Source organism: Ctenopharyngodon idella, chromosome 20 (genome assembly GCF_019924925.1).
Source record: "Ctenopharyngodon idella isolate HZGC_01 chromosome 20, HZGC01, whole genome shotgun sequence".
Taxonomy (NCBI): Eukaryota; Metazoa; Chordata; class Actinopteri; order Cypriniformes; family Xenocyprididae; genus Ctenopharyngodon; species Ctenopharyngodon idella.
The window spans coordinates 7,653,658-7,673,512 of NC_067239.1; the positions used below are offsets into that span (position 1 = coordinate 7,653,658).

The 19,855-nt window shown below is 39.6% G+C and overlaps 2 protein-coding genes across 3 annotated transcripts in view; one reads left to right on the forward strand and one right to left on the reverse strand.

Moving 5' to 3' along the window:
- The first annotated feature begins 595 nt into the window (after positions 1-595).
- On the forward strand, positions 596-5,490 carry zfp36l1b (zinc finger protein 36, C3H type-like 1b). Its single transcript, XM_051874004.1, has 2 exons — positions 596-847; positions 2,595-5,490. The coding sequence occupies exons 1-2, from the start codon at positions 797-799 to the stop codon at positions 3,597-3,599; spliced, it is 1,056 nt and encodes a 351-aa protein (XP_051729964.1). The 5' UTR covers positions 596-796; the 3' UTR covers positions 3,600-5,490.
- Positions 5,491-8,522: 3,032 nt separating this feature from the next.
- Positions 8,523-19,855, reverse strand: part of rad51b (RAD51 paralog B) — a 47,422-nt gene continuing 36,089 nt past the window's right edge. For both annotated transcript variants that reach the window (XR_007926726.1, XM_051874001.1), the window contains 2 exons: positions 9,291-9,454; positions 8,523-9,045 (listed from right to left, as the gene is read on the reverse strand). Coding sequence is in view for 1 of the 2 variants with exons in the window: in XM_051874001.1 (XP_051729961.1) it covers positions 9,339-9,454 (116 nt within the window). In the remaining variant the exon portion in view is untranslated. The remainder of the gene's footprint in view (positions 9,046-9,290; positions 9,455-19,855) is intronic.

A 19,855-nucleotide genomic window follows, 5' to 3' on the forward strand; every position in this document is an offset into this window, starting at 1 on the left:
AAAATGTTCAGATCAAGGGACCATGCTTTCCTTCTATTCAAAATGCACCCATATTTTCATGATCATATTTTTAAACAATGCTTCTATATGGTGCCTTTGAATAAACTATATTTTAAAACAAAATCATTGTAGATTTTCTCTCTCTCCCTCTCTCTCTCTCTCATATATATATATATATGTATATATATATATATATATATATATATATATATATATATACACACAAACATTAAAAATTCATAGCTGGAATTTCTATTATTTATTTTTTTTAGTGTACAATACAGCTTTTTTGCTTACACTGAGACCCACTGTCCATTTAAAAATAACATTTAATATGATATTATGACTTAGGCTACTAATGTCACCTCTCAGCTTCACTTTAGTCAAACTCATTTGTGTTGTTTAAAGATTTAATAGCTATTATTGAAATGCTCTGAATGGGTTGAGTGAAACGCTCAGGAAGAACTCCATGTTGTGGTTAAATGTATGGTAATGAAGTTTCGAAGAAATGAAGTTTCGTAATCTGTTGAGTCAACGTAGTGCTATACATCACTTCAAAGCGCCAGAGAGAAGTGCGGTAAAGAGGCATGGTCAGAAATAACCCCGCCCATTCTGCCAGGAAGACTGCGCAAGTTTTTATAAAGGATATGCGCGCAAGTTTTGGCAGGACAGAGGGGGCTCTCTGCGGGGCAGAACTATATCAAAGACCCTTCAAACACAGGAATACACCCACCGTGCCTTAACAAACCATCTATTTGTCAACTCTTAAGTATTTTCAACAACCCCCGATTCGACAATGACTGCGACCGTCGTGTCTTCTTTCTTCGACTACGAAGTGACGAATAAGGTAATTTATATTTTTCTGGAAAGTAGTTTTAAGCATTTTATCAGTTTATATGATTGAGAAACAGATCAATATCTCATAAAAATGTAGCAGTGGTTTGAGATGCTGTTTTCTACACCGATGTCAAACTTTTCTGGTTTGTGTGTGTGTGTGTGCGCGCGCGAGAGAGTGGGACTAGAATCTTGTTTGTGAACTTTATCTAGTCTTGTGCATCTAATGTTTGATCTTCAGTCATCGATTGTTAATCGATTAGGGGAGAATAAGGAAATCTAATATATTAGAATAGTTTCATTCATCTCCGTTTATGCGTCATAAGTTAACCGTATGCTTCACATGAAGGTGTGCATTATTTGCTCTCGATTCGATTATACACAACAGCGAAGGCCACAAATCATTTGAAATAAAACGAGTTCTCCATCATGGGAAACAAGGGTTATACTTAATGGATTTACTTCTAATAATCTTAAACAGTAGCGGTTCTAACCTAAAATTAAGGCAATTTGATTTATTTATCGTATTATTTTAGTTTCACCCATCTCTTGAAATAATCTATAGGTCAGTTGTGAGCATATAAAGGTCTCTAAAGCCATGTAACATTGAACTGTGAACATGCAATCTTAGCTGTGACGTAGGGGAAGAGTAGTTTTCAGCAGAACGCTTTAAGGGGTTGTTCAGGATGCTTTCTTGCATTCAAAACAGTTGAAACTGAACACAAGGGTCTCGAGACGCGCTTTTAAAAGTTAAACCAACGTTAAAGGGATTGTTGACCAAAACTTAAAAATGTACTCACCCATGCTATTACAATGTAGTGTTATAAACACAAAAGGAGATGTTAGGCTAATGTCCTTAGGTGGCGTTTCGCTTTAATCAAAATGGATAGCTGTTTTAAACATCAGTTGGTGAGCAATATTGTGAGTCTTCTGAAGCCGTCATTCATTTTAAACATAGCGTCGCTATCAAATGACTTACGAGAACCAGTGAAATCAACCCTATAATGTCACAGCATTTTTTAATTGAACTAACTGCTAATTATGTTTAAGAGTTATAACTGATGTGAATATTATAACGACTGTAATTTCTCACACTGTTCTGTCATTTTACCTAAAAAGAACTGGAGTAGGCCTATTGCTCACCATTCAGCATAGCATTTCATGGGGCAAGTAAATGACAACATTTTCAGTTTTAGTTGAACTATTGTCATAAAACTCGACAAAGCACTTTTAAAAACCTGATCTCAGCGAACAAGATTAAAAAGACAATATGTGATGCAATGCAATGGCCAAAGTTATCTCTCAGATACGTGTATATAGACCTACCTACAATTCAAACATAGCCTGGGTGGTCATTTTTCTCATCACAATACATAGGCTAGATTTGATTACAATGGTGTATTTTCCTTTACCCTAAATTTTTAGAAAGCCAGAAAAAGTGATGAGGTTTTGTATCTTAATGACAGTGTTTCACAGTTACTGGTTATGCAATAAATCATCATGCTAATGCGCACCGTTTCCGCAGTAATTTCAGATGATACATGAGTCTAGCACGTTCATGACTTAAAACTTTCACTTTTAAAGAGATTGCTGGGTAGGTTAAAAGTGCTGGGTCATTAGTGTTCACTCATAAAAACAGGCCCTAGAGCTGACCTGAAGACAGAAAATACCATCAGCATGTAATAAACTCCCACTGGTGGTATTTGTAGCAAAATCATGCCCAAATTTTTGAGACATTGTTTTGTTTTCTTCATTTTCAGAACAATAAGTTGATGACCTACAACAGTCAACTCTCCAGTCCCCATTTACAGTCTGTCCCCTCCACTGGTGCCAATACCCCCTTTAACCCCACCGGGTCCCTGCTGGACAGGAAGGTGGTGGGTACTCCTTCAGTGGGACTCTACCAGCGTCGCCACTCTGTGTCCGTTACCAGCTCCAAATCAACGCAGAACCAATTTATTAACAGTCTCAAGATGGAAGGCTCGGCTTCCATGAATGGGAGCAGTAACAACAAGGAGAACCGCTTTCGTGACCGGTCATACTCTGAAACCGGGGAGCGTCTAAGGCCGAGCAACATCACGTGCATTAGTGCCAACGGAAACAGCCAGGTCAACTCTAGCCGCTATAAGACCGAACTCTGCAGACCCTTCGAGGAGAATGGCACTTGTAAATATGGCGACAAGTGCCAGTTTGCCCACGGGATGCACGAGCTTCGTAGTCTAAATCGCCACCCCAAGTACAAGACCGAGCTCTGTCGCACCTTCCACAGCATTGGTTACTGCCCGTACGGGCCGCGTTGCCACTTCATCCACAACGCAGAGGAGCGCCGCGGACCCCCTCCTCTTTCCGCCTTCAACAAGATGGATCGCCCCCGCCTTCATCACAGCTACAGTTTTGCTGGTTTCCCAAGCTCAGGTGGCTCCCAGGACAGCCCAACCTCTGTCACACCTCCACCCATATTTTCCAATGAAGACATCAACGAGTGGCCCAGCAACCCCTTCACTTTCTCAAGTCAAGAGCTCGCCAACCTGTTTGGGCCCAGTTTAGGTGGCACCACTGTTCCTGATCTGCACGGTCCTCACTCACCCACCACACCCTCCTTCTTCAGGCCCATGTCCGAGTCTCCCCCAAGCCCTCCGGACTCCCTCTCCGACCAGGAGGGCTACCAGAGCAGCCTGGGCAGCCAGAGCGGATCTGAGTCACCTGTGCTGGATGCGACACGTCGCCTTCCCATCTTCAGCAGACTCTCCATCTCTGACGATTAAAACCTTCCCTCAGAGATTTCAGGCCTGAGAGAGACAAAGCAGAGAAAGAGCTGGCGAGAAAGAGAGAGTAATTTTCCTCCTAGCAATCCCTTCCTGTCCTTGGTTTGTTTACAGCAGAGAAGTGGACTAAAGTACAGTGTTCTCATAGCCACTGAGTCAAATCAGAAACCATATTACCCTGTAGCATCAGCTTTGAGTGAATACCCATGCCTCGCTAAACAACTTTAACATGCCCGATGTAATGCAAAAAAACCGAACTGTTTGCCTCTAGGCCCACTCGAATGTTGAGGTCTCAAAATCCTCAGTGGAACATGTTAAACAAATCCATATTTAGTTCAGTTTGTTCAAACTTAAGAGCATAGTTTTCTAAATTGTTCAAGGATGTTCTTGTTCAAAGAATCTACTGAATATTATAGCAACAATGTGCTTTACAGACCTGAAAGTGCCACTTTTCTTGCAGAAAACTCTCAGCGGTAGATCGTCGAGACTTAAAGTGCCTATCAAACAATTACTACTTTTCCAGTCACGTTGATTTTTTGGAGATCTGGGGTAGAAAAGTTAAAAAAAAAAAAAAAAAAAAGAATCAAACCCATCTTAGAGCTGTATGAATCATTCTGAGAGATATATGTATGTCTAGTGGTGCTAAATGTGCTGTCACCTTGGTAATTATCCCTAGAACATGTGATCCCTTGCGCTAAAATAGTGTCTGCTGGTTGTTGGATTATGTTAGAGAGAATATGTGTGAGAGAGGACATCCTTCCTTTATTCCTTCTGTTCATGTTACCACTAAAGATGTGACTTCAGTGGCCACTAATTGTTTCGTTGTAAACAGATCGTTGAAATGTTCTATCATTAAATCCATATTGTATTTTGCCCTATTATTGTTATAATATAGTTATTATTGCATCATTACAATTATTGTTGGTATTTTCTGTTTTGAAATGAGAACTTTCAAACTGAAAGTTTTGCTTGTCAGTGCTTATTTAACTTATCAAAATGTATTTATTGCTGATTGTAAGCATTTTTTTTTTATTTTGTTTGTATTTATCTGGATAATGAAATAGAATATATTTTCCTTTATGTTAAATTATGATCTTCCGTATTAATCGTAAGATTGTGAAGACCTTTTTCGTTAAGTTTCAACAGTTAATATATTATACTGCAATGACATTTTGTAACTACATTTTGATTTATTTTTTAAGTGAAACTTAATTTAAAATGAGAATGCAAGAGGATTGTTTTGCATTTATTTATTATTTTTCTCCCTAATGTTGGACTGCAGTTTCAAGATGTTTATGCCTCTATAATCCTTTATTATTAGGCTCCGACCGTCTAGAATGTAAACTGAGTTTTCTTGACAATAACAGTCCTGTGCCTGTGATTTTATAAATCTGACTGGGATCCTCTCATTAAAACTTCTTTTGGTATGAACAAATCACAGACGATAAATGCATTATAGTTCCAATCTCACGACCCCCGCGGTGGTTCAATCCTTTGATCGCAGCATGTCTAAAATGGACGGTTAATAAGGGAATTGTTAAATATGCATTTGTGTATTTATTTTGCCCAATTTGAAACCATGTTGTGTACGCCAGCAAGCATGTGTTTTTGATTTGTTATGACTCAAAATTCTTATTTATTTACAGATTTTGGACCACTTCTACTTGCTAAGTGCCTAACAGTACATTCCAAGAGTCTTGTACCTTTTAGGATTGTAATCCAGAGTCATTATATAGATTTTAGTGGAAATTCGAGGTTAACAGGATTGACATTGAGAAAGCTACATTTGAATGTGTCCTATGTTAGCAGCTATTGCTGTTCACATCAATATGTTTTCTTTTGTAACGACAGATTGCAGTTTAAACCAATAAAATACCTATTTATAAGCAAACCGACATTGTGTTTTATTTCCACACGAATGACAAGCTTGATAAATGTGATGAAAGAACAAAGAATGACTCTCAAACTGTTTCAAAAAGTTGTTTTTGTAAGTTTGCTAAAGCAAGGGTAATAAACTCTAACGCAAACAGCTGTGCTTATTATTTCATGCCATATTTTGACATTCTCCCTGGATAAATTCTTATCCCTAGAAGCCACAAACTTGAATTCCACCCTGAGGGGGGTGGGGGGGATGTTAATGAACCAGCTAAAATGCTCAAACTGCTTTCCTGGAAAAGTGCTCAAACACAGGAAATCAAAATTCTGTCCTGGCCCAATAGTAGGGATGTGAAAGGCCCTAAACTATATCTTTCCCTGGGAATGATGTCAATGGCTTTTTGAATCTCTGTGCTGCTTTCAAAAGTACTGCCAATGACTGCACTACTAGATAGAAAGAACAGGCACCTTGAGAACAGACAGTTTGTTACTGTAGCAACAGTCAGGAGGGGTCTTCTGCTAGCAGTCTACAGTACATGTTTGCTCCCTACGTCACTGAACAAGTATCCGTGCACTGCGAGCACTGTCAGTCCTTGCTGGGTTTTAGTTTAATTTCCCTTAAAGAGAGAATACCATGCTAAGTTCCTGAGGAAAGCTGTGATCATGAATAAAATCATAGCAGATAGGAGCCAGATGACCATCTGAGTAGTTCATCATTTTCACTGCTTTAACCTTTGGTCTTTAAAGAAATAGTTCACCCAAAATAGAAAATCCTGTTGTCATTTACTAACCAAATGTTACTCTTTTTTTCATTTATAAAAAGTAGATATTTCAGTGCATATTTCTTTCATTAGGCGCCTTTATATTTTATAGAATATTTTAAGAAAGGGGTCCCTCACAAGGGGATGATAATATTTGGGGGTGGGGGTGGGGGTTGTCCATGGATTCAAAAAGTTTGAAAACCCCTGCTTTATAGTATAGGATTCACATTGAGTCTCATTTTAGAGACCTTTTTTTGTCATGATCTCCATGAATTAAAGGATTAGTTCACTTCAGAATTAAAATTTCCTGATAATTTACTCACCCCCATGTCATACAAGATGTTTATGTCTTTCTTCAGTCGAAAAGAAATTAACGTTTTTGAGGAGAACATTCCAGGATTTTTCTCCATGTAGTGGACTTCAACAGGGTTCAAGGTCCAAATTGCAGTTTCAATTCAGCTTCAAAGGGCTCTACAAGATCCCAGACGAGGAATAAGGGTCTTATCCAGCGAAATTATCTGTCATTTTCTAAAAGAAAAAAAAATATATACTTTTTTTAACCACAAATGCTTATCTTGCACTAGCTCTCGATGCGCCACGCATTACATAATCACGTTGGAAAGGTCGCGCGTGACGTAGGCGGAAGTACCGTGGTAGGGCGGAGAACTCATTTCTCGTCCAACTTCAAAATCATCCGACATTGTTGTTTTACCTTTTGTTTTGTAAAGGCCGTTTGACTTATTCTTTGCACGTTCGCTTTGTAAACACTTGCTCGGTACTTCCGCCTACGTCACGCGTGATCTTTCCAACGTGATTACGTAATGCGTAGCACATCGCAGAGCTAGTGCAAGACGAGCATTTGTGGTTTAAAAGTTTTTTTTTTTCTTTAGAAATTCACAGATCGTTTCGCTAGATAAGACCCTTATTCCTTGTCTGGGATTGTTTAGAGCCCCTTGAAGCTGCATTGAAACTGCAATTTGGACCTTCAACCCGTTGAACCCTGTTGAAGTCCACTATATGAAGAAAAATCCTGGAATGTTCTCCTCACAAACCTTAATTTCTTTTCGACTGAAGAAAGACATAAACATCTTGTATGACATGGGGGTGAGTAAATTATCAGGAAATTTTAATTCTGAAGTGAGCTACTCCTTTAACTACAGCCCTACGTTTTTAGTTGAAGCAACCCTTTAAAAAAGTTATGCAGCAAAGCATAACAGCAATCCCGTATTTGGGGTTGTCATTGTTGGGAAAAGTATTGTAATTGTTAAAAAGTTATTCTGTTATGAATACACATGGCAGTCGGTGTCTACGCACACCAGGGCTGTGGGTCACTGGGCCTTTAAGAACAGACGTGAGGAATAAGGCCAAAGTCGCAGTTGAGCAATACTCGCACCATAGACTTTGTAATTCCTCTATCAGCTCTTTTTGTTACTCTGAGTGTTTCAGAGGGCAATGAGTAAACAAAGAAGAGTTCACAATGTCAGAATATTGAAACGATTTATACTAATGCGTGTATAGAAGGGGCATTTCGGGGAGTTTTGAGCTAGGGGAATGTGTGGTTGTTGGTTTAACCTCAAGGCTGTGCAATATCTAAATGAGCCTCACAGAGCAGAACAAAACAAAAGATTCTGAACAGAACTGACTTCAGGTCATGTGTATCCAATTTTATCAATTCAAAAGCAAACACTGCTAAAACAAAGAATCAATGCTAATTTAAATATACTGATATTGGACATGAGTCATTCAACAGTGTTATCTTTTAGAATAATAAAGCCCTAAGAAATGTGTGCATGTCCTCGTGTGGTTGGTTTGTATTGTGGCACTCAGAAAAAGCCTGACGTGAGGGATGAGTACAGATCACCATGAATTTTAGACTCGCGTCAGGATCTCATGACTCTCTGCTCTGATTTTTAAATTCACCCTGACTGTTTTATTCTCCAGAGCCTTCTGGTTTGCAGGGAAAGAAGGAGTTTCTTTGGAAGGAAGGAGAGTTTTCCTCCCCTCGGAACAGGCACAGGCAGCGATATCGCCACAGGTCAACCATTAAACGATCTGTCAAAACATGTGAACTCTCAGCCTATCAGCCTGCTTATGGGGGGAAGGGAGGAGAGATATACAGAAAGAGGATGAAAGAGAAAGACAGACAGAAAGAACACCTACTCAGCATTGCGGGTTGGGTTGTCAAAACTGACTTTATCTGCTGGCAGAGAGAGCTAAAGATGGCATCGTCGTTTGCACTGTCAGCAGAATCTGCTAATGAAATTGAAATAATTAGAGATTGCAAGACTTTGAATTTGAAAATCAGTTTGATTTATTAATGTTAGAAGTGTATAAAATCTGTATTGCACCATAAATATAAATACAAAGTAAATAGAGAATATGTGTGAATGCGTATATGTGCACATATACAATCAAAAGCAAAACAAGCCGAAAAAGGAGGAACCACCCAAAATAACACCATTGTTCATCTAATCAGACAAACTTCCCTTTAAGGCAGAGGAACCATGGGAACAGGAGTCATGGGAATAGAAGCCATGGCAACGGCCAGTCAGGGTCAAGCAGCGTTTGTCCAAGACTGCTGTCTTATCATACGACGAGCAAGAGGAAAATTAAGCCTGTCAATCAATAGCTGACTGATGTTGCAGTTTTGTAACTAGATGAAAATTGAGGTAATGTTCTACAAAGGGGAGGCTTGGTCGTCGACCTGTGTAGTTTGCTCTGTGCACTTTGTGTCTGTCGTTCGTTTTTGCCATAAAGAACAAGCTGCTGATCCACCACATGTTTCTGCAATGTTTAACCATGGATTGTACCTGAAAGAAATCATAAAGCAATCATATTTAATTGTTTGGAATATCTATGGTGGATGATAAATATTAAATGCTTTGTGCCTCTACAATTTCAATAGCATCAAAGTGTCACCATAGTCATCAAATGACCATCAAAATAACCTTGATGTTCAAATGCATCATCACACTTCGTTATCTTTAGATAATGGACGGCATTGGGTGTTTAACTGACATAGAAAACATGAGTCATTTCACATTTGTTTACTGGCCTTAAAAATAGGACAATAACAGCCACTAAGTTCTGCAGCCAAGGGTTCTCAGCAAGTAGAAGGCGTGGCCTGGGAGAAGTTGTAGATGAACCCCGTCCTCACTCTGATTGGCTGAAGCCCTGGATCTGTTCCTTGGATTAAAAAACTTTCTGGGTTTTCATTCCCTAGAAAACATAAAAGCATACAATTTCAAATTCTGGAAAAAAACAAACAAACAAACACACCTTAAAACGAGAAATGATATCATCGAGGACCCCTGACCACCATGATTGTGTTAGTAAGTAACTAAAATATCAGATATTTGGGAGGTAAGGTTAATTCAGGTCAATTTAAGACTTTTTCATTTTTAACTACATTTTTAAAAGATTTCTCCTTTTCATGATCTTGGACATCCTTACTTGTTATTGACCCATGAGCAACCCTTTAGCCTTGTCCACTGTCTCCCTAGTTTACCTGATTAGATATAAGCAGCTCACGTTTCGGGTAAATGCTACAAAAAAAATGAATCCACAACAGACTTGACAAGAAAAATATGGGTTGGTTTAACTTTGGCACAGACTGACATCATGGAGGTATTATACACAGACATACAGTATACACACAGGCATCAATTTGAGGGAAAGTTTGTGGGAGGAAATAAAGGCTCCACTGAGCCTTTAGGTTGCACCTCCATTGTAATCTATGGTACTTTAAGTCTTGGTAAGGAACAGAAGCAGTTAAATGACCAATATGAATTCCTATAAAACCCAAGAAAACATACTCCAAGTGACCAGCTGAGGGAAATGAGTGCCAAATTTAATGTGGCCAGGTTTGTGGGAGAAGACAATGTAGAACATGACTAAATACACATCTAGCTATGTTTTGCTACTGTCATTCCTGTGGCTGTGATGCTTATTATGAAACCTCTTTATTCCCAAGCTCTGGCTTTTCATGAGAACAACACCTCCCATGTGGCTGGGTGCTAGTCTTGTTTCATTTTTAGTCAAAACCTCATTATGGGGCCCTAAAATAGAAGGTAAATACATGAACATCAAACTTCAACATTCAGTGAAGCCGTTCCTACCGGCAGAGATAAAAATCTGCATGGGGTGGAAGATCACTGCAGGCACTCCCATTGGTGGTCTCTGCATTGCTCATCTGTATAAATTGCAAACTCTCATAAAAACGAATGATGTCCATCACTTTGACACTGCACATCAACATCAGTGTGAATGCATTTAAGACTAAAGCTAGCACAACCTCTGCAGAGTGATATTAGCATCCCACACACCGGCAACCTTGCTTGGAGTAATAACAGGCATGACCGATTTCTCCAGTTCCCGGTAATAACAACAACCAGCAAAAACACATGACACATCAAAACAAGAGGGTTTGAAATGGACAAATCCTTCAAAACTATGACTAGTGATTTCACATGACTGGTATCCCAAAGTTCTCAGCGTGAACATACTGCTTACAAACATAATTATTCACTTCATCTGGTTCCGTTTCCATTGCGTCATTCAATGCCTGCGAATCTGATCCTTTCCCTGTATTACGGCATCTATTCAATCTGGAGATAAGCAAACCCATAAACATACTTGAACAGAGTGCAGACGGATGTTGACTGGATTTCCTAACAAGCCTCTATATCAGACGTAACACATTAGTTTCGAGAGGCAGCGCCCTGCTAATACCGTGAAGCAGAGTGGTCGGGAAATGCTCTCTTGCAAGTAGGCCACTCATACTCATGTGCTCTGCATTTTCCATTTGACTGCCTCTGTACAGTACGGCCTCTGTAATCACACCAGCAGCTTGAGACAAACCGTAAATGTTTACATATGCCTTTAAGGGGGCCACTCCAAATTCATTTCATATCCAGCCTTTCTCTCACCCTTTGTCACACTCAAACAAGCGCACACTGTGCTGTTAACAAGAATAGATGAGAGCTATTACGCTTTTTTATTACTCCATAAAGCAGAACACATGGGGCAAGTCGTAGCAAGATTGGCGAGACAGGAAATAACGGATGGAAACCTGTAGCTCAGGAGGGGCGTACATGGCCTATCACTCACCATTTTTCATTGTGCCCTTTTGAAAATTGCATGTAAGAGCTTTGAGAACTTAGTATGAGCACAAGTGAACATGAAGTAGTACAGATTTAATATAAGTGATCCGGGTCCCAATGCCCAACTCACTGAACCAGGACAAGCACAGAGCGAACAAGAGACAACTCCTCTTGAGGGCTCTCGCAACTCTGCTTTGATTTATGGAGCTCAGATGGAGTCTGGAGGATTGGAAGGAGGAGATAAAAGGTTTCTTGAAATGAACACCTTAGTGAAACCTGCTGCTGTATAACGTATCACAGAAAGGGCCCCTTCACCTGGAGCACTGCAGTCCAGAAAACTTCTCATTAGGGGGACACATCAGTATGAGCGTCTGGGCACTAAGAGAACTCCAGTGGGTCAACCCCTCCAGAATGTGTTTTTGCACTTGAGTTGCATGTTGTAAGTCTTAGGAAACAGAAATCATTAGTAAGCCCCCTTTACTCATTGGCCTGAGCTATTCTGGGTGCAGTCGAAACAAAACCCCCACAATAATCAAACCAAATTGCTAAATTACAGAGATGAGCAGCTTGAAAAATGTCTCACAATCATGGGAGACTTTACTCCGCAGAACCACAGCAGCTAAAGCCATCCAGATCCAACGCTGATTGCTAATAATGAGTCAGTGCGGTACTGGCCAAGACACATGGTACAGCTCTGTAAAATCCCTCTACTCGTTACCCTGCTGGAAACATTGAGTCAGCCAAGGCCTTTTGTTTTAAGTTTATCTGTGTGAAGATAATGTGAGGCTTCAGCTTAGACACGCTGGGTAAAAAAAAAAAATTGCACCTTCATGTTACCCGGGTTTCAAATTAGTTGCTTAGTTTTTCTTGAAAAATAGGCCGTAGGTTTAGGATCCTCTGCCATGCTTTCCTGACAGGATGAAGAGTTTCGTTGTTCCCTTGTTGTTCCTGCAGATCCCATTGAACTCGCAAATCCTCCATGTGGCCTGGCAAAGGGGCAGCTTAATAAGGGCCTCGTTTTGTCCTTTGTGAGCCAAGGCTGGGGACATCAGCAAAAATGTTCTGATTCAGAAATGCTCCATTTCCTCTGTGGAGATTTGAGGACACTGTGGCTTTTTAAGAGAGCCAAAAATGAAGAACAGAAAGGGGGATTGCAGTTGTGTAATTGCCCTTACATAATCTCGATATAAATTTAATGGATTGGATGATAACCACCATTGACAGTAAACACCATTGTTTGCGGGCTTGTTTTTATGGGAGGTAGGGTCAGGATAGTTCATGTAGCTCAACTTAACCTCATTCTTTGTAGGGTAGACCTCAAGGATTAGAAAGATAAATTCAACTGACAGTCATCTGTCCAGGTCTGACTCAGAGCCTGAAAGTGTAATGCAGAGCCCATTTTACTTTCAGGAGTTTGGGTTTTGGTACCGATATATATGCAATGCCCTCTGCTGAAAGCGGAACACAGTTCTGAGAGTATGGACATTTGCAGCTGTGACGGGATGAGTCATTCTGTTTAGCACTTAAATAGAAAGGGGGTTTCTGTTCAACAATGACACTCACATAAGTACAGACAGAAATCTGCACATGTGCTTATGTGCACGCACACACATACACGACGTCTCAATGGGCGCTGATAAACCAGCACCTGTGAACAGAATGAATCTTAAGAGAAACATGGTTTATGCAGAGGCTTTCGTTTGTTACTTCCATATTCACATGGATGCACGTGTGGCTGGAATACAGAACAGCAGCTGCAGTCCGAGATGTGAGCAGATGACGGTTCCTAGAAGAAAACCCGCCAGTTCTTGCACGTCTTTTATCCAATTGATCAGGCAAGAGGGAAATAATTCACCAGAAATTACCCAACACCTGGGTAAATCAGTAACTGAAAATGAACTGCCTCTCCACAGGAGTTCTCTCAATGTCTCTCTAATATGAACTTGAGGAAGTGACTTACAACAAAACTAAAGCATGAAGTTCAAAGCAGCAAGCAAGTTATGTTTTTGTGACAGTTTGGTCAGGTTCCAATCAAGCTTTTGCAAACCGGTCGGTTCTAAGCCGTTCATCAATGACAATGCAGAACTAAATTTTGCATTAATGCGTTTTTGATAACCTATTCATTGATATTTTTAATGATCCCATATGAGAAACACAAATATAGTTTGAGTGTTTTGTGGGGCAATGTAAAAAAGAGGATGTTTTCTTGTGCTGCTGCTGCTTTCAGCAACTTATTTTCTTCATAAATCATAAAGCTTTTCTTCTAGAGAAAACAAGCAATTACACAACATGAACAAAATGAAACAGCAGTCCAGAAATATGATCTTCCAAACAAAATAAAAGTAGGGGAAGGTATGGGAAAAAACCCAGAATCCATGAAAAAGAGAGAAAGTAAAAGTGGAAAACAGGAACACTGACTAAGTGGCTGAGAGGAAAAGTAAAACTGGGATAGAGCAAAGCAAATGAGAGTTAGAAGGAGGCAAAGAAATGAAAAGTCGAGAGAGAGAGAGAAAGAGAAAGGGGAGAGGGGGAGCGAACAAAGCCATCTTTGTGTGAGGCGCTGAGAGAGTGGAGCAGAGCCAGGGCTTAGGGGGTGTTTCACAAGAGTACACTGACTGCATTCCTGCAATGTGATTATGGCCACATTTAATTTATTCTCCTGCAGGAAACACACTTAACCCTTCACTGTCCATCGGCTCTCATCAACTGGTCTGAAATCTTTTCCTTTATAATTATCCAGTAAGTAAATGTTATGCAAGTAAAACAGTTTTGTTATGACCTAACACAGCTTGCCAAAAGACCCAACTACAGACTCTGTAGTTCCTAGTGATTGCTTTACAGTCATTCATTGACTTTGCTTTGTGTTTTGCGGCGTCAGACAGCCCTAAATCCAGGCTAATTCAGCCTGAAGCGATTACACTGGGGATTCCCAGCACTGGATATTCTTTACGTACACAAAGGCAGATCTGAGGTGAAACTTCACGTGCTTTATCAGAAACTAGAAGTTTTTTTTAAGGAAATTTTCTAGAACAAATCAAAACGTCTCCAGCCTCTCACAACCCTAGAGAGGATAAGCGGGAAGGAGGATGGACGGATGAACTCAAAACATGCAAATGCACCTAAGGACCTGATGAATTTACCTGGAGGTCACAACCTTTATGGTTGGTCTGTTAAAAAAGAAAGATTTTTGAGAATGTGGTAGCAAAATTAGTTTCTGAAGCTTATTGGATATAAAAAAATAGTTTAAGGTGATAAGCTATTAAGAAATACACTTTTTACACAGTACATTTGTATTAAGATCATAGCAAATGTAGAGACAAATGATCACTTATTGTTTCTTACTAAACACTGTAATAACAAAACTTGCATAAACTAAAAATGCCCGTCTTCACTATCGGGCCCAACGGTTCTGAGCTTGGTGAATAACAGTACCATTCCATTTCCATTAGAATGCAGTTTGATACAGTACAATTACGAACCATTTCATGCTCTGATTTCTCAGTATGGTTAGTTAACTGCAATCAGAGCAGGAAAAGCGTGTTGGCGGAACAGCTTTAGTCATGTGGTGATTCACAATTGGTCTTATACATTTTAATTCTGATTCTGAAGCACCATAATGGAAAAAGAAACTATAACTGTAACAATTAGCCTGGAACAGTAGAAATTTTTAAGACCCTTTCGGCTTGATGATGAAAAATTCCAGAATCAATACAATTGTTCTGCAATATCTCATTTAGGGCAACAACATGAACAATTCCACAAAGGCAATTCATCATTGCAAAAGATCTGTATAGAAAGCATTAGCCATTTCTGCAGATTGCATTGTGTCTTGAACAAAGCTGTGCATTAGCTTGATCTGTTGAGCCAAGCTTGATGGTCATGGTTTCTGACCTCTGTGATTAGGTCTGTTTCTCAAATCCTGGAAGGCCACACACGTCTGTCAACAAGAAAAGACAACCATACAACCAATTTTGACGGGCCCACCCTTGCTCCCTCTGTGATTCTATGTGTTTATACCTTACATAAAGAGAGGGAAAATTAGATAATGAAGAGAAAGCAGCACATCATTGGGGTTGACCACTCCCTAAGGCCATAAATATGGTAGCCAACTCATTCTCAAGCCACCTCTTCATATATATATATATATATATATATGTACATGTATGTAAAGCATTTGTGTGAGAAAGGTAGGGTGGGGGGCAAAACCAATGCTGGCCTAAATAAAATCCCCTCTCCAAAGGATCAAAGTTGAACTTGGCAATTTAATTCTAAAAGGATATTGCCGTTCCCAAAGGCTCCCCCTTGCCTCCAGGCATCTAGGCCTGTTACCCCTCTCATTAAAGGCAGAGTCTTAAACTGTAGTGTAGCAACAGGGACAGCATTATTCCAGACCTGCTTATTCCTGCCCATTACGGAAAGAAAGTTCTGTCAGTCCAACCGCAATCCAATGAGGTTGGACCAAAGAATATTATCCAACACTACTGTCATTTAAAGGTATTACATAAAAGTTTTCCAACATAATCTAATAGTGCATTGGTGGAGCTAAGGACAAATCTAAAGTCCCATTGTATTAGCTGTGCCAGCAAAGCTGAAGTTCAGCTTCTTAGGAAACTTAACTGTATTTTTTCAGAGAGGCCAAAACTCAGTTCAAACGCTAGATATCAGCTAGTATTAAAGATTTAATTCACTAGTATTGTATAATTGTAGATACACAATATCAGCAAATCAGCATATTAGAATGATTTCTGATCATGTGACACTGAAAAATGGAGTAATGGCTGCTAAAAATTCAGCTTTGCCATCACAGGGATAAATGCAGCCTTGGTGAACAATTTTTTTTTTTTTATTTAGACAACAGAATAAATAAATATAATTTCAAATAATTAAAGTGAGCTACATCACATCAGCTGAACCACTTGGAGCAAAGATTGTTGTGTATGCTTCATTCAACAATAGGAACTGAGTAATAGGTCAAAGGAAATGATTATACAATGAAAAGCACTGTTTAGATGTTTCAAATCAGCTACTTGCTTAGAGTTTAGCAAGAGTGCAACATTCAAATGCAGCATCATGCCAAGAGCAAAAGGCAGCAAATCTGGTACAGCGATGGTACAATTCATATTGACAGCATGAGGGCTGAGAGGTGTACATAAAGCCTTTAAAGGGTTAGTTCACCCAAAAATGAAAATTCTGTCATTAATTACTCACCCTCATGTCGTTCCAAACCCGTAAGACCTTCATTCATCTTCGGAACACAAATTAAGATATTTTTTGATAAAATCTGTGAGCTTTCCAGTCTCCGATGGCTGCAATATTATTACCACTTTAAAGGCCCAGAAAGGTAGTAAAGACATTGTTAAAATAGTCCATGTGACTAGAGTGGTTCAACCTTAATGTTAAGAAGCGACAAGAATACATTTTTGTGCATATAAAAAACTAACAAAAATAAAGACTTTATTCAACAATTTCTTCTCTTCCATGTCTGTCTCCTACGTTGTTCACATAGCAGAGCTTCTGTGTTCTATGTCAGAATGCCGGCTCAGTATTGGCTGACGTTGTTCACGTGAGCACCGCGGAGCATGCGTGGGACGCTGGCGGAGAAGCTGGCCAATAATGAGCTGTGGCCTGTTGCATGAAGCTAGTTGAACAAACTCTGAATTTCAGAGTAGGTTTAGAGTTGACAAATCCAGAAAAATCCAACCTGGTTTAGATCAGGATCAGCTGTTGCACAACGCTCAGTATAAACTTTCTCTGTCAACTCAGGTTTAACCCACAGTCTGCGATTAACTCTGAAGCGCGTGCACCTTAAAGCGGGACACGTGCGTCAAACAGCCAATCACACGATACATGCAGAGCGTCTGTTTGATTCACTTCTCGCGAGAGAGCCGCGCAATTCACGTCTCTTCTGAAGATTAAGAGATCGTTATGAAAAATATCATGAAATGCATTTACAAGGCAGGAATAAACACTGCTGCAGTTAAAGTTTGAGAAGGCAGCTGAAAGAAAATATCTGACTATATCAATGCATGTGAATCAAAGAAATTAAATAAAATCAAAAAGCTTAAATGAATACACATCAATTTAAAAGCAAAGTTTAATATTAATTGTCAATTAATATAATATGAATATACTATTATATGAATTATACATAATTAATTTATATAATATAAATATAATAATTAGCAGCAAAAGATGAGCAATTTTATAAACTGATTTAAGTTGGAGTGAGAGATACAGGGGAGTGGCTTTATTGCATCAGATACATGTCACTTCACTCAAAGCTGATTGGTCCAGTTTGGGTTTGCGATCTCGAACCCAGAATAAAACCTGCTCCGGAGCGGGTTAGCCTTGTAGCGTAAGTTACCATAGCAATGAAACCCGCTAAAAACCAATCCACCATCATGAGCCCGAAAAACCAGAGTTTACTCAAACTAATCTTGAACTTACCTGGGTAGAAACTGAAACCGGCTTTGTGCAAGTACTGCACTGTGTTTACTACGTGAACAGTGTAGGAGACTGACATGGAAGAGAAGAAATTGTTGAATAAAGCTGTTATTTTTCTTTGTTTTTTGCAAACAAAATTATTCTTGTTGCTTCATAACATTAAGGTTGAAACACTGTAGTCATATGGACTATTTTAACGATGTCTTTACTACCTTTCTGGGCCTTGAAAGTGTCAATAACATTGCAGTCTATCAGAGGTAAGAAAGCTCTAGGATTTAAACAAAGGTGTTTGGAATGACATGAGGGTGAGTAATTAATGGCAAAAGTTTCATTTTTTGGGTGAACTAACCCTTTAAGTGAACAATACTGTATATTAGGAGGTAATTAGAAACTGCAAGATACTAATCATTGGGAAAATTACTGAGCTGATGAGGACGTGTTAAGAGCCAGAGCCAGAGCCAGAGAGAGAGAGAGAGAGAGAGAGAGAGAGAGAGAGAGAGAGAGAGAGAGAGAGAGAGAGAGAGAGAGAGAGAGAGATGGGCGCTGTATACAGCTAGAAGGGAGAAACAGACAGCTAATCCCTACAAGCAGCTGTTGTGTTCTGACCTACACCAGAAGCTGCCGTCTGTGACCTCACTAACACTGGTGTAAAGGTTAATCATTAAAGTGCATACACACTAACACTCATCTCTTAGGTACAGAGAGGTGTATGACTAACCCCATGACTACCCCTGGTTATCTCAGACTCACACTGCAAACCTACTTTGAATCACACTTTTGAGGACAAGGAGTTTCATTTTCTGCATAGAATTCAGTCATAGTACTATTTCGAATACTAAACCTCAAGGACATAATGTCCAAAATTTTGTAAGGAGGATACATACTTATGAACTGTGCAAAGTATTGTTGAGGTTCTAGGTGAGGACTTCTAGTCTCTGATAACCCAGACCTGAGCATCCTGTTTGTAAAAGACCAGCTTTGCAAAAAAAAAAAAAAAATAAAAAAAAAAAAAATTTATATATATATATATATATATATACACACAACCCTGAGTGACAACAGCCTTATCAGTGGCCCAGAATGGCAAGGTAGTGTCTCTCCAAGATAAATGGGCATTCACACAGACTGCAAATTAGGGGGCCAAACACTACACATCCGTGTTGCAGTCGAGGCAGCTCATTTGGGAATTTCAAGTGTTTTTTGATGTGTGGCCTAAGCTAAGGAAGCTGAATTGAGATGCATGCGAGATGCCCCAAATCTGTAGCCCTCTTGCTACATTGTTTTGCTACTCTTCTTAACTTAGGTGTATTACCAACAGTCTCTTTTGCTTTTGTCATCAAAAATTGGCAACTCTCATTGAAAATGAATGTCTGGCAGTTTTGTAGTTGAGACCAGCTCATTAGAGTCTGAATCAAGACTGAGACCAGAAAAGGGTTGAGTTCAAGTCTAGATTTAGTCGACATGGTCCCAACTCCAAGTCATTTGACCAAGACCAAGACCATGAATATATGGTCTTTGACTCAGACTTGAGATTGAGTCCGGTCTTGAATATTGCTTTGCAGTGATTTTCAGAGAACGGTTCAGTTTAAGGAGCTCCTTTGAGACACTCCTACATTTTTGCAATCTTCTCCACCTTTGGCACTTTTTTCATTGTGTATGCACATGAGCAGACATGCAGTATATCAGGGATGTCCAATCCTGCTCCTGGAAGGCTAATGTACTGCAGAGTTTAGCTCCAACCTGCCCCAACACTAAAAGTTTGTAGTAATCTGGAAAAATTTTATTATCTGATTCAGGTATGTTTAAATAGGATTGGAGCTGAAGTCTGCAGAATAGTGCCCAGGAGCAAGATTGAACAGACTTAACTGCATGCTCAGGAAAAGGGCTGGTCTATTTTAAAAATGTAGTGGAGAAAAGATTACACTAAGGAAATCTGTTCCTGGTTGAGGGAGATGATATAGGGAGCCTCTTTCAGTAGATGTCTCTTGGCTGTACATTTACAAAAGAACAGAAAAATGACTGCCTTCAAAAATAAGAGTAGGTGTTGATGGTCCATGAAACAGTCCATGGAAAC

Coding starts and splice junctions, on each gene's coding strand:
- zfp36l1b (XM_051874004.1), top strand. CDS start 797: ATGACTGCGACCGTCGTGTCTTCTTTCTTCGACTACGAAGTGACGAAT. Junction 848..2,594: donor ACTACGAAGTGACGAATAAG/GTAATTTATATT, acceptor CTTCATTTTCAG/AACAATAAGTTGATGACCTA.